The following is a 14,786-nucleotide window of genomic DNA, read 5'->3' as shown; positions in this document are numbered from 1 at the left end:
TTTGCGAAAGTAGAATGGCTGGTTCAGAAAATATGAACATAGTTCATGTATTTAATACTTATTGGCAAACTGCTTTTCCTTAGAAGTTGGAAACTGAGACTTGCAGCAAGAAGTGTGGCCCCTGAGCATCCCATATGCACACCAACGACATTCCTTCTTAACGGGTGCGCACACAGCCCTCACCATTGTGTTCATTTACTGGCTTTTGATTAACAGTGAGAGCAAACATATTTTGTTTGTTAGCCAAATACGGTATAATTTATAACTGTGTTCTTTACCTGCTTCCTTATCAATTTGAATGAACTCATTTTTATAGGAAAGATGAACCCTTGCCACATTGCTGAAAACACTGTTTCTATTTTAGGATTTTTAATGCGTGTGTTTTTTCTTTTTAACATATAGATGTCATCCAACTTGGGTGATCAAATCTACAAATCTTTCCTGGGAGATTGTTTTTCCAAATCTTTTACTTAGAGATTCTTGTCTTTTGGATAAATATTTTTTCTCTCGGCTCTTTGTGTTTGTCTTTTGTTTTTAATGATGGAAGATTGGTTGTTTTTCTTTAGTGTTACATGAGGCCGTTGAATTAATTATCACACCCATCTGGAGCCCACATCAGCATGTGGTGTATTAGGTGAGGCTTAAGTAATTTTCTAAGAAATATAGTCAATCTGTAAATTCAGCATAATTCAAATTAAAAACCTCAACAGGTTTGCATATATCTTGACAAAATCATATACTGAAATTCCTGATTCTAAAATTAATATAGAAAAGAGCCAAGAACAGTCAACAGAAAGAGAGCAGGGCACGGTGGTGCAGAGAGCTTGCCAGGCAAGGGGCAGCAGCTATGGTGCCGTAGCCCACACTCTAATCTGGACATGGAGAGAAGAAAATAGAAAACTCTGTTTCCTCCACACCTAAGTGATCAGCATTGTCAGTAATAGCTTCCCCGGGATGGAGGACTCTTCCAAATGCCCATCTCCCCCCTGGTTCCAGGATATCGAACCCTTTGCTCTCAGCCACGATCTGCACCTAATTACACACCCCCAAGGACATGTTAGCATAATGGTTATAGCTGATTTTCTAAGAAACTGCATGTCCCCAGTTTCCCCACCTTGCCCCATCCCTTCCATTCCGCAGGCTCTCTGGAGGACCATGTCCCACTCTAGTCCCAGGAAAGGCAAGAGGTCTCATGTCCCGTGAGTGCTTTGCCCACACTGGGCCGTCAAATACGCGTTGGGTTTAAAGAAGACGTTCCTTTCAAATCATTGAAAACGGAGTAACAAATCACAACTGCATTGTGTTTTCAAGTTTAAAGTTTCCTCATAATCATCATATTTTTCTATGTTTATAAAAATGGTTACGGAATAAACTGCATCTTACCAGCGACTCTGGACTGAGAAACAGAACAGGGCTCCTGGGCGCGCTCCTTCAGTGCGCTGGGCACTTCTCTGCACACCTATGGCACCCGGCCAAACACAAGGAGGAGAGCACCGTGTGAGTGACGATCCTGCTTTCAGAAGGGGCACCTGTGCCGCTCGGCTTTCCCCTCGGTGCCTAGGCTTCTGTTCCCACCTTCACTATCCACCGCAGTCTTGCTTAAACCCCACTCTACTGACGTTACCATCAAGGACGCCACCCAGTCCTTAGCTGCCCTGGCCCTTCGCAACATCTAATGCTGCCACTCCCCCTCCCTTGAACTCTGACTAGTCTGTACTCCCGACTGTCTCTCTGGCCTTCTAAGCATCCTTCATCAGCTCATTCTCCTCTGCCCACGCATCAGATGCTAACATTCTGCAAGGTAGGTTGTTTTGCTCTTTTCACCATTGACTCGGGCCTCTCTCCCCGGCTCCTGATTTCTAATGGTTTCATCTGCCACACAGAGTTTAAAGATGCAGAAGGCTCCCAAAAATGTATCTTCAGTCTGACTCTGTCTGGTGACTGGATATTCAGACATATCCAAATCCAAAGTCATCATCTGTCTCCCTGACACCCCCTTCACGAAGCTGTTTAATGACTAATTGATCTTTCCAGATCGGTCATCCTGATCTGGATGGTGGGTTTTGCTCAGAGGAGTTCCTTAACATCCTGATATCCTAGGGACATCCATCCTAGGATCACTCCATCCACTTCTCCAGTTCAACTACAGTGAGCTTTCAAAATGTAACTTTCTCCTGCTTACCCTTTGATAGCTGACCACTGCCCTCAAGGTGATGAACTGTTCTCAAGATGGAGCTTAAATTCCTGGTAATGCACTGTGGGGCCTCTAGGATCTGATGTCTGCAAGCATCACTGGTTCTTCACTTCATACTGAGCTACTTCCAGGACCCAAGTCTGCTGTGCTCACTCGCGGTCTCTTCTAGACCCTTCACTTGCTGCTGCTTCTCCCCACAATGCCCTTTCCGCATTTTTCATCTGGCCAATTCTGACCCATCCTTTACAAATGAGCTTGGGAATGATCTCCTCCACAAAATCTTCCATGGTTAATCCCAAAGCCGGGTGTGTGCCCTACTTTTATATCCCTATGGATCCCTCTGTGTTATAATTGCTTATTTACTTGTCTCACCACAATAAGCTCTTTGGGCTAGAAGGAGTGACATACTCTTTGCCATATTCCTAGTCCTTAAAATAGTGCCCAACCTAAAAATAGAGTCTAGTGAAAACCTGTTCAGTGAGTGAATGACTGCATGAAAGAATGAAATGCCCCAGAGTAGTAGTTCCCAAAGTATGGTTGTTGAAATTCTCTGCACCATCAGCACTGCTTGTTCTTGGACAGCCGAAATTCACATAGGTAGCATAAAATCGTTGTGAAGTGCTGGCTGTATCTAACATAGTGCTCCCAAACTGTCCACCACGCCCTACTCTACACAACACCCACTGACATCCTCTGAGCTAAAGAAACATGTGTACTCTGATTGACTGCACAAGCTAAGCCTGGCATGTGACACGCGGCCAACATGTCTGGAAAAGAGTGTAGGGGTGAGAGAGAAGCAGATGAGGCCAGAGAGAGAGCAAGAAACCAGAACATTTGGGGCCTGATAGGTCATAGTAAGGACTTTAGCCTGTACTCTGAGTGAGATGGAAAACCATCTGGGTTTTTTCGCAGAGGAGTTACTTGATCTGAATTATGTTTTAACAAATACGTTGACTGCTTTGTAGAGAAAAGATTGACAGAGGACAAAGAAAGAAACAGGGAGACCAGTGAAAAGGCCTTTGCAGTGATCACAAAAAGGACTGATGATTGCCCTGGCCAGTGGTTTAGTGGTTAAGAGTGTCAGCCTGTACACCAAAGGGTCTCGGGTTCAATTCCTGATTAAGGGCACATACCTGGGTTGCAGGTTCCCTCCCCACCTCTGGTGGGGGCACATGTAGGAGGCAACCGGTCGATGTGTCTCTCTCACCCTGATGTTTCTCTCTCTCTTTCTCCCCCTAAGCCCCCCTTTTCTCTCTCTGAAAAGCAATGGAAAAAATATCCTCATGTGAGGATTAACACAAAAAAAATTAAGAAAAGGGATGGTGGTGGCTTGAAACAAGTTCGTGGAAATGGAGGTAATGAGAAGTAGTCACATTTATGAAATTTTTCAAACCTAAGAAAAGTTGAAAGAATTTTACAGGGAACACCCATGTGCCATCCAACATCTATGATTGTTAAAATTTTGCTATGTTTCCTTCATCATGTCTAATTATCTAGCCATCCATCACACCACACACCAAACTAATATGTATTTTGAAGGAGAAGTTGATAATGGTGACTCCAAGGTTTAGTTTTTACAAATTGAAATATAATCCACATGCCAAAAGACTGACTCCAAGGTTTTTGGCCTAAATGATAATAAAGATATAATTGCCAGTAACTGAGGTGGGAGACGTATATTAATGCACAAGGGGGAGGTGGAGATCAGGGGCTCAATTGTTAATGTGATTCTGAGATGCCTATTAGACATCCAAGTAGAGCTGTTGAGCAGGCAGATGTACATACAAGTCTAGGGCATGGAGAGAGGTCTCGGCCATAGATACAAGGGTGTGAGTCATCAGTAACAGTGACTCATCAAGACAGTAATTATTACCCAGAGAGGCTAGATCAATAAAGCACCTGCATCGTTAGATGTACCATAATGGCTACATTTTACGGGGACTGAGGGGGAGGAAATGACTGATACGGAGTCTATCCAAACCAGGGGCAGATGCATCCATTCAATGTCCCAAACAAACCTCATACTCTGAGACGGTATGTGCCAAACCAAAATAAGTAAAAATCTATGATTTTATCTGCCTTTAACTATTTCAACTGCGAAATAATAATAATAATAATGGTATGAGAAAAAGGCCTTATCTCCATCATATTTGAAGCCACATGCCATTACATTCCACATGGAACCTAAGAAATTTTGTTGAATGAATAAAATCATTAAGATTTACCTACATACGTGACATGTCAAGTGCAACATCAGGAAGTTATTTTCATGTCTGCATTTTCAAAATAAAACTATTGGCATTCTATTGTCCCATTCTGATATATATATTCAATATTTAATGTAGTATATAACATAGAAATCCCATAGGTCAAAAAATATAAGTAAAATAAAAAACATTCTTTGGAAATATATGCTTCTGTCCATGACAGATGCAAAAATAATAACTACAAACATTTTATTAGTAAGCATTAATAAAATGTGCCCATATTTGGATATCCTTAAAAGTAAAATATATGATCCTACTTCTTTGACAACAAAATCAATAAATATGAGAAAGATGTGACAGTACTTCTTAATGCACACCTTATTCCATGTTGAATTTACAGTTCTTAAGCTTTCTGAAGTCTTCTCTCTTTCATGTAAACTCAGACTTTTATCTGAAAGCATTTCCAGTTCAGCTCGATTCAGCCATTTGAGCTTCTCAGCTTGTACGTCCATCTCCTGGCTTAAGTCCTAAAGGTGTCAGGACAGAGGTTGTGATTAGAAGGTTGTCATACTCGAGAAAGTTCAAGAACTGTATTAGAAAGTGACTTAGTTTGGTAAGTATTTTTCAAATGTGGACTTTGAATTTCTTAAGTAGAAAATAAACTTATAAGGAGCCTGAACTTGTGTGAACAAACTGTAACTGACGTGAGGATGACCACCCACCTCAGTGTGACCGGGTGCTCCCACCCCCACCCTGTCTCTTAACAGGGTCATATCCAATCACATCGCCATTGATAATTTAACATTCTGCTCTTAGGTGATGAAAATGGTGTCTGTTCTAATGAAAGGCCGAAACAAACCAAAGAAACCCAGCTGGAGTCTTTTATGCATCTATTCCTACTTTATCTCTGTCTACCCTACTGTGCTGTCCAACCCTTTGCAATGGCCCCCGAACTGTCTACAGAAGGGATATTCCAAGAAAACTACTGAAATTTTTAGTTAAAACAGGAACAAGTTTGTTAGATATTTGTTGTCGCATTTTGAAAATAAAACAATAATTGTTTCCGACATAATATTTTTTTGTCATTACTAATAGTTTCCCAAAATGCCTCAATCTTATTCCTTTAGAGAAAACCTCTTTTCGAATCAGTGGGTAACCTTTTAGGCTACTTGGATACAGTCCCATGTGTTTATCCACATACACACCCAATTTCTTTTTTTTAAATAAAAATATGAACGCATCATGCTTATGTTCTGCAACAAGTCTTTTAACACAAAAAATATAAAATTTATGGATATTTGAGTATACTTATATGTCTATATATCTTTATGAATTTTACATATAGCATAAATAAACAACTATAAACAATCCTTGTAGGTTGTAGATCAACAAAAAATTTTGATTAATACAACCATGACACTGAGTCTAGACTAACCTGTGGTGAGCACTCTCAAGTCACCTAGAGTTTCCTCTAGTTTCTATAAAACTCAATTTTATAGATAGTAATGAGCAATTTACTCCACAGCAGTACTGTCTTCTAAATCTAAAAGCAAAAACTTTACTTCACAGCAGTATTATATTCTACAATGATGAAGTCTGTTTAAAATATCTTAAGAACCTTAGGTCTAATATCAAGACCACGTGATTTATCATTTTTGTGCGAAGGAAGCCTTACCTCTGCAGGGACAAAATACAGCTGCTCTTTAAAAGAAAAGGAAATGATATTCCTCTTTAAAGTGCACCACATATACCACAAAGTACAAAGTTTCTTCCCCTTTTCTTCTTCTAATATTTTATCTTATTTTTAGTGTAAATGTTCATGCATCAAAAAGTATTAGCAAATATAGACACAACGCACTTACTGTTAATTCTTTCAGGTTTTCTTCCAGCTCAGTGGCTGATCTCTTCTGCACAGCATTCTCGGCCTTTGTTAACCAGCAGATAATCTCATCTAGTCTCTTTCTATATTCCATCACCTGCTTACTTTCTCCTTTTAGCCTAAAAGAATATATTATTGAAAACTATTGAGAAAAATTTTCCAATTAAGCAGAATGTCATATATTTATTTTGTATATCTGCACTAAATAAACCATTAAGGAAATGACTCTTAATAATTATTTTAATATGCATCTCAAATGTGTCAATAATAATATACATTCTGCAATACCAGAGATTCTTTGATAATGTAAGAATTCTTCCTTCATTAAAGTGAAAAACATTGAAACTAAAGACTATTATCTTCTCTCATCATGAAAATTACATAGACATTTAATAGAAAGAATTTTTTAAGCGAGATACCACTGTACAACATAATAAACTTTTAAAAAAACATGAAAAGGGTCTTGATCTAAGATTATAATACAAAGCACATAATTACTCCATGGAGACATCAAGGTATCATTATATGACATATTATTCACATTAGGTGGCAACTACTACTCTACTTCATTTACAGGAAAGAAAGACTAAGATCAGGGCAAGATACTGAGAATGGAAATTTTTTACAAGTATTAGAAAATGCAAGAAAAATGGACATTTAGTTGGTTCATTAAAATAAAGCACATTTGAATATAGACAAGTTATAAAAAGAGATCTAGAAAATAAAGCAAACGTTTTAAAGGACATAAGGAAACAAAGAGTCATTAGAGTATAAAAAAGGAACTGCCTTAATTAGATCTTTTAAATGTTAAAAGAATAACATTTATAAGTATATAAACCATGTGTCAGAAGATGTGAATATGACTAGAACCTATATGATAAACAGATTATGTATTTTTTAGAAAGGGTTTGAAAGCTATTTAGAGCTTGGCGGTGGTACCACTATTTTTATAGCTGCTGCTACTAGCTGATGATTTAAAAATAGAATCCAATTTTTTAATAAATTACATTGTGTCATCTCCTAATAAGAATTTACATTTTTATGGCTATGACTTTGTTTTTTTAGTCACAAAAAGACTTAACATATTGATATACATATATAATAAAATGCTAAATAAATACTTATATATTTAGTAGAGAACCAGTAATATTTGGAGGAGAGTATTTTAATATTTAAAAAAAAAAATAATGAAAATCACAAGTTTTCATTTTTAAGTACCCATCAGGAGAGAACACTGCTTCAAAATTAAAAACAAAAAAATCAAGTAACAGTACAGATTGTTAAGACTAACCATACCAAAACAGGTAATTTACCGTCTGTATCACAGAGTATTTAACTAAAATAGCAACTTTAGAAACACCTAAAATGGTATTCTAGACTTGTATTTCAAAAAAAAAAAGAAGCTGGAATTTAAATTTTTCATGTTTCATAATCATGACTAATCTGGTATTTTGAAAATCTATCTATGAAGGCGAAAAACATTATCAAGCAATTTCAATAACACATATTCAAGTCACGCAAAATTTTCATCTGCAAACTAGCTAAATATAATCTACATTTTAAATGTTATCCCTAAGAGTAAAAACAAGCTTTAAATTCATGTTCAAACAGTAGATAACAATTGCTCATTAAGAAATAACACCACGAGTTGTTGAACTGTGCAAACAGATTGAACTGTGCGCTATTTCTCTGTGACTATGATAACAGTACACATATAAGCTCTCAAAGTGCCAACGTGGCCCCAATTTAAGATAAATGACTCCGTGAAGTGAAGTCAAACATGAATTTATGAAAACAAGCATTGCTTTAGTTAAAATATCAGATGCTGGAGAAGGGGTGCATTATTCTTTTCTCTCCCAAAAAATGACTAAAATATGTAGTGGCTTCCCCTTATTAGTTCTGGGAGCAATAATTAGCACACTCCACAGAGGTCCATTGAAAGTCTTTAGGGGAGTTTCTGCATTATTGCTAACACCATGTCAGCAGGTACATCTTTATTCTTAAGAACACCTGGGAGATATGCCATTTTCTAGTCAGAAAGATTCTCCATGCAAACTCATCAGCATGGCTTAGAAGATTCCATATGACCTCCATTTTCAATCCTGGCCCTGGTCCCTGAACCTTCCTCCCCATCTAACCTTGGCAGATCTCTCACCTGGCCATACTGTTTCATGCCCCCCACCTTTTCTGTTCCACTTCTTTTCCCTAGAAGGCCCTCCCTCGGAGGGATTTATGGGAAATTGCTATAAATACTTCAAAACTCAGTTTCAGATCCCTCCCCTTCGATGCCTAAATTCCACAGCCCATCACCCTGCCCCTGAGACAACACTGCATCTTCTTAACAATGTTCTTTAATCAAAACAGCATTTTTCCCATAAAATATTTTCTTCTTAGTTTCTGAGTTTCTTTGTCATATTTGTATCCCCAGTGCTAAACACAAGGCTCAAGAAATATAGATCAAATCAATCCATCAGTCGTTGGCAAAATTCAGCAATAACATGAGTGAAGAATCAGTTCTACATTAACTTGCTATTATAAGAACTAGATATTTTGAGTTTTACTATGAGTAGTCAGGGCATATGCTTTTTACAAACACTATCTTCTTTTATCCTCATGACACTCCTTTGAAAGATACCACAGTTCTCATTTACAGAGGGAAAACTTAGCCAGATGGGGTCTTTTCAAGTTTGTACAGCACAGTAGTTGAGACAGCAAGTTAGCACCATCGCTAACAGTATTAACAGTTAGTACCATCACTAACAGTACTTGTGAGACCCTGGACAAGTTACTTAACCTCACCTCTCTGAGCCTCAGTTTCCAAAGCTGTGCAATGGGCCTAACAGTCCCCTAGAGGGTAGCTGTGAGCATTAAATGGGGCAATGTGTGCAAGGCGCCTAACGCTCTCTCTGCCACGTGGCAAGCTCTCAACCAAATCACACAAGCTACAACTGCCTCTTATCAAAACACAAAATAACAGATAACTTTATTTTATAACAAGCAGCCAATGCCAATAATCATACTTGAACATTTTATGGTACACTATAATACAGGCACACCTCATTTCATTGTGCCTCACTTTACTGTGTTTCACAGAAATTGCATTTTCTTACAAATCGAAGATAAGACCCTCAGCCAGCCAAAAGATTATGACTCACTGAAGGCTCAGATGATGGTTAGTATTTATTAGCAATAAAATATTTTTAATTAAGGTTTGTAATTGGTTTTTTAGACAAAATGCTATTGCACACTTAATAGACTATACAGTACAGTGTAAACACAACTTGTATATGCACTGGAAAACAACAAAACCAAAAATGTGTGGCTCGCTTTATTGTGATAATTGCTTTATCATGGTGGTATGGACCCTAACCTGCAATATCTCCAAAGTATTAGATTGTCCTTTAACAAAACATTAGCATATTTCTAAAATAATACATCATCTACAGAGTTAAAATTAGCAGAAAAAAATATCTGGGGATTTTTAACTCATAATTACCATTAACTCTAAAACGGGTAATTTATGATATGGAATATATTAAGCAAAGTAGAAATCATCCATTAATTATGGATCATCTCAAAAAAAAACTTCAAATAATTTTAAATATGTAAAATATGTATAATGTTGAACATTATTTTCACTGGTAAACATATTTACAACCAGAAGACACCAATAAAATCTGGGGAACTGTAACATAATTTGACATAAGAACAAACAACAATTCATCATATGTATTCTATTACCTGGAAGAGGAGCTGTATTATTTACCGAGCACCGACATAGTATATGAGCCCAGCACACCCTCTGACTAAGAATGACCAAGGGAGAGGATTAGTAATGAAGACCCCAGGGCCCAGTCAGGAAATGAGCAAGTGAGGTACCTGACCCTGAACCCAGATCTTCACACTGGAAGTCCAGAGTGTTCTTTCAACTAATTTGAGTTCCTGCCACATGGGCACCATAATCATAATAAACAGTCAAGAATAAAAGCAGTGAGGCATTTTTTATGTGTGTGATATCTGCGTAGAAAAACGAGACTTTATGGACAGCATGAAAATACAGTAAAGGAAAGTGTTCTAAACTGCAGAACATGGACAGTGGAGGTCTTAAATGTCAGTAAAGCTCGCATCATAATATCAGACAATAAAAGAACTTTGAAGTCATCTGACTGTATCTTAAAAAGCCTCAGCCCAAAATATCTCTACCCTTGTGCCCTTAAATGATTGAGGCTAAATCACCTTGGCCGCCGATCCTTCACTTCTGCAAGGATCGCACTCCAGCGCTGGTTTAGGCCTGCCAGCTTGGTTTTGAAGAAGCTTCCATCTGTGGGGGAGAGTTTCTGGACAATCCCGTCCCCAGTTCTGTTTAATGCTGCAAAACTGGGCTGGTGGCTGCTGATCCCCTCTTCGAGTTCCTGCAAATAGTGGAAGCCAAGATTAATTCTACCACTAAACTAAGATGCTCTGATGCAGCGGGTCCCCCAGGTACCTGGCGCCAATTTCAGTGTCAGAGGAACAAAGCCTGGGAGGGTACATTATGTTCATGAAAAAGGCTCTTAAAAACGCTTTCATTACATTTCAGTAAACATGCTAAACAAAATCCATTTGGAAATCCCACCCACGCTTGTAAATGTCATAGAGTGAAACAGGACAGAAAAATAACATAAAATAAATAACAGCTGTTTACAACTGAGGCGTAAGCATCAATGAGGTCTGATTAAAGTGGATTGCTTGTCTTCCTCCAAATACGTGCTTGAACGCCTCTCTTAAAAAGAAAACCAAACCCATGTACCCTTATGTCCTATCATGTATAAGTAAAGCTCAATACGCATTTTCTTGAGACACTGCTTCACTGATCTCTAAATTTTTAAGCAATGAATTTAAAGAGGATATCTTAAAGTAAAATTTAAGCACTCATCTATATCTCTAAAAATAAAAATTCATTAACATGTATGTGAGGCAGATGAATGCATTTGTTAACTCCTCATTAACCTTCTACATAAAATATATTTTAAAATTTAATAAAAGAAAATATTTTCAACAATGGTAAAATTGAAAGTTTGCTCATTTTGACCATCATTTTTAAAGACCTGTTGTTATCAGCAGAACTGATTTTGCTGCTGTGTCATATTTTCCAATACTGAATTAGACTCACATGAGCAGCTGCCCTGATATAGCCCATGAATGATTTACTTTTATGATAATTGTCAATAATACAAAGTGGAAATGAGATGCCTAAGTGTTTTAAGTACAGAAAACAGAGGTGAGGTATGCTGATATCTTTCCGCCATAGTAGTGGGTACAAAATTTTACAAATGTTATTCTAAATATTAAAATTTTTAAATAAAATTGTTTTTCATATTAGTCACTAAGAAGATTTTTAATTTAAGTTTTGTTAAATTCCTAATTAAAAAGTGTAAATAACAAATTTTCTTAAGCCCTTATGACTGGAAACTAGAACTGGAACGAAAATTACAGATTGTCTGTATGCGCCTAAAAAATTAATATATTTAGCCCCTACTTTCGAAATATATCTTAAATGTCCCACACTAAACAAGTATGCCGCCTTTTTAGCAGATCCCCAGCCTCTGACAGTGAGCATTCACCTGCTGGTGTATCCTGCCTTTCTCTAAGTCCAGGCCACCATCTGGAGCCAAGGAATCCGCCAGTAACTCTTCAGCTTCCGTTATCCACTGGGTGAGGTCATTAAGGTCACAATGGAATTGTCTCCACTCTTCCACCGTCCTGTCAAAATGACTAGAGGACAACAAATACATAAAATAGGCTTCCAAACTTTCCAGGACTGTCTAAGAAGCAATTTTTCTAAGTAAGTTCAAATCTCATTTAAACTGAAAACTCCAAAATCAGTGGATTCACAGATCACTGCTCCAGGATCACTTTTTGTAATGATTACAGTTAATGATTCCTTTTAGAGAAACATGCGTCATACCAAGAGCAAAACAGTTGCACACACACCATCCTGCCCACCTCTCTCTCACATGCCTGCACACATGCACGCACACAACAGGCAGCTTATCAACTGAAAAGATAGCCTTTTCCTCCAGCTTGGAAAATTAAGATTGATTAGCTGCAGGCAGTTACCTACCCAACTTTAAACACTTAACATTTCAAATACCATGAAATGTCAAATATGATTAATTACTCTATTCTCCCAGGAAAAAATTGTGATGTTTTACTTCCTGAACATTTAGTTCCCAGGTAGAACAAAACCCAAAATGCCAAAACACTTCAAAATTTCCTTTCCCTCCATTATTCTCTGTGTGATGGACTAAATTGTGGCCCCAAAACTCATATGTTGAAGCCCTAACCCCCAAAGTGATTGTAATTGGAGATGGGCCTTTAGGGAGGTAATTTTTAAAATGAGGTCATAAGAGTGGGCCCTAATCTCACAGGTCTGGTGTCCTAATAAGAAGAGGAGGAGACACCAGCGATATCTTTCTCTGTGTCTGAGAGAGTAGAGAGAAACGGCCATGTAAGGACACTGGGAGAAGGTGGCCATCTGCAAGCCAGTAAGAGAGGCCTCAACACAAACTAACCCTGCTGGCACCTTGATCTTGGACTTACAACCTCCAGAACTGAGAGAAAGTAAATGTCTGTTGATTAAGCCACCCAGTCTGTGGTATCTTATTATGGGAGCCCTAGCAAACTAACACTCTTTGCAATGACTAATCCAGAGTGTCCCATTTATCTGAACACAGCACAGTATGGAAGTGACTGCAAAGCCCAGCTCAGACAATGAGACAAGGATTACTGAGATGCCTATTTAAACCTCACTCCTTTAGAAATGAGATTGGAAGTCAAAGTCTGATGCTTGTCATATTTGGAACATATAAGTATAAAAGAGCATAAGCTGTATTTCATTCAGATCCTAAAGAATTTCCTTCTGCCTTTTCATTTCAATAAGTGGTGCTGGGAGAGGTTTAGGAGACACCTCTGAGATTTTAATATTAATAAAATTTTTACTTTATATTAAAAAGATATTACTATTTTTTTAAAAAATAATAAAATGATCCCTGACATCTCTAACTCAAAAATAATGTTTATATTTCCTTCTCCCATGAAAATCATTTTGAAAATTTAGTTAATATTTGTTGAGTGCCCACAAGGAAGCAACATTCTATTGGGCATGACAAAAATAAGAGCATTTCAAACAAAACACTATGAGAAAATACTAAAACAATCTTTATTACTTTTGGTAAAAATGTGCAGTAACTAAATAACAATCACAGATTTCAACTTTTGAGATGCTGCAATAATGAGAAAATGTTGCTAGAAAGGCTGCTCCAAAGATTTAAAGACTCTGAGAATATAAACAGCAAGCCTAGTAAAGATCATCATCGTAACAGAACATAAATTTCAAATAAATCTCAGCAGTATAACCATAGATTAAATAGGGGGGGGGGGGGCGCGAGGGACTGGGGGGGGAATGTTCAGCTACAATTCACTAAGCCATCACCTCCTCTCTGAATACGGTCAGTTCATATGGGAGGCAGCAAGGAATTGTGAAGGACTATGAACTGCCTGAGAGTCAAAGGATTCAAAGTCAAGCCTTAATCTAGAAACATAAAAGTTTGCTGTCTTTAATATCATAACCGGCATGGATATCTGCCCCCCAAAACTCTCACCACCTATGTTCCTGGTCTCTGGCAATGGTACCATCGCCTACCTGGATCCTCAAGCCAAAGATTTGGGGTAATTTTTACTCCTCCCTCTTCCTTCCTCTAACATCCCACCGATCACCACATTTTATTGATTCAACTACTTAATTCTCAGATGTTTCCCTAGTCCCCATTTCCAGGGCCACTTTCCTAACCAAGCTACCATCATGCGTCAGGCACAGATGGATCACAGAGCTCTCAGCTTTGTCCTCTGCAAATCCCTCCTGCAAATACAATCAGCAACCTGTCATTCCCTTGTTAAGACAGGGCAACAGCTCCCTACTGTTCTCAGAGTAAGCGACAGGCTGCTCAGCATGATACGAAGGTCCTTCTGATATGGTCCCCGTGGGCCTTTCTGGTTTTCTCTCTGCTATGAGTTTCCACCACGCACCTCTGGGCCCGGGGGAAGAGAGGCCGCATCTACTGATCGCCTCTTCCTTTCAGTCCTTTGTAGCCGCTTCCACGGGGCTGCGTGGGCCTGACATCAGCCGCAACTCAACAATATGCCTGAAGTGAACGACGCGTGTGTGGATGCACAGGTGGGGACATACAGGTAGGCGGGTGGGTGAAGTGTTTTCGTGATAAAATTGAATTTCCAAAACTTTTTAAATGATGGAGAAATTAAGAAAGAAAATGACTCCTGGAAGAGAACTGAATTCTGAGTAAGAATCGGAAACCAAGACAGTAAAGAAAGCAAAGAAAATTGTCATCAAGTTTAGACGAAATGAATGAAGAAAACTTTTTATAACAATATGCGCAAGATATTAGAAATTAAGCCATCTGTTAGAAAGCTTGTAAGTTTAAGATGAGAAGACTGAACTTGGTTCACA

The 14,786-nt window shown here is 38.2% G+C and overlaps 1 protein-coding gene across 1 annotated transcript in view; it reads right to left on the bottom strand.

Moving 5' to 3' along the window:
* Positions 1–14,786, bottom strand: part of UTRN (utrophin) — a 399,896-nt gene that overhangs the window by 216,521 nt on the left and 168,589 nt on the right. Inside the window, exons 42-46 of the mRNA XM_087817673.1 lie at positions 11,884–12,034; positions 10,517–10,692; positions 6,264–6,399; positions 4,779–4,928; positions 1,384–1,459 (exon numbers count right to left, since the gene is read on the bottom strand). Coding sequence (XP_087673799.1) covers positions 1,384–1,459; positions 4,779–4,928; positions 6,264–6,399; positions 10,517–10,692; positions 11,884–12,034 — 689 coding nt within the window. The remainder of the gene's footprint in view (positions 1–1,383; positions 1,460–4,778; positions 4,929–6,263; positions 6,400–10,516; positions 10,693–11,883; positions 12,035–14,786) is intronic.

The sequence above is a fragment of the Miniopterus natalensis genome, chromosome 5 (genome assembly GCF_054644295.1).
Source record: "Miniopterus natalensis isolate mMinNat1 chromosome 5, mMinNat1.hap1, whole genome shotgun sequence".
In the NCBI taxonomy this organism is placed as follows: Eukaryota; Metazoa; Chordata; class Mammalia; order Chiroptera; family Miniopteridae; genus Miniopterus; species Miniopterus natalensis.
This window is presented reverse-complemented; position numbering and strand designations above follow the sequence as displayed.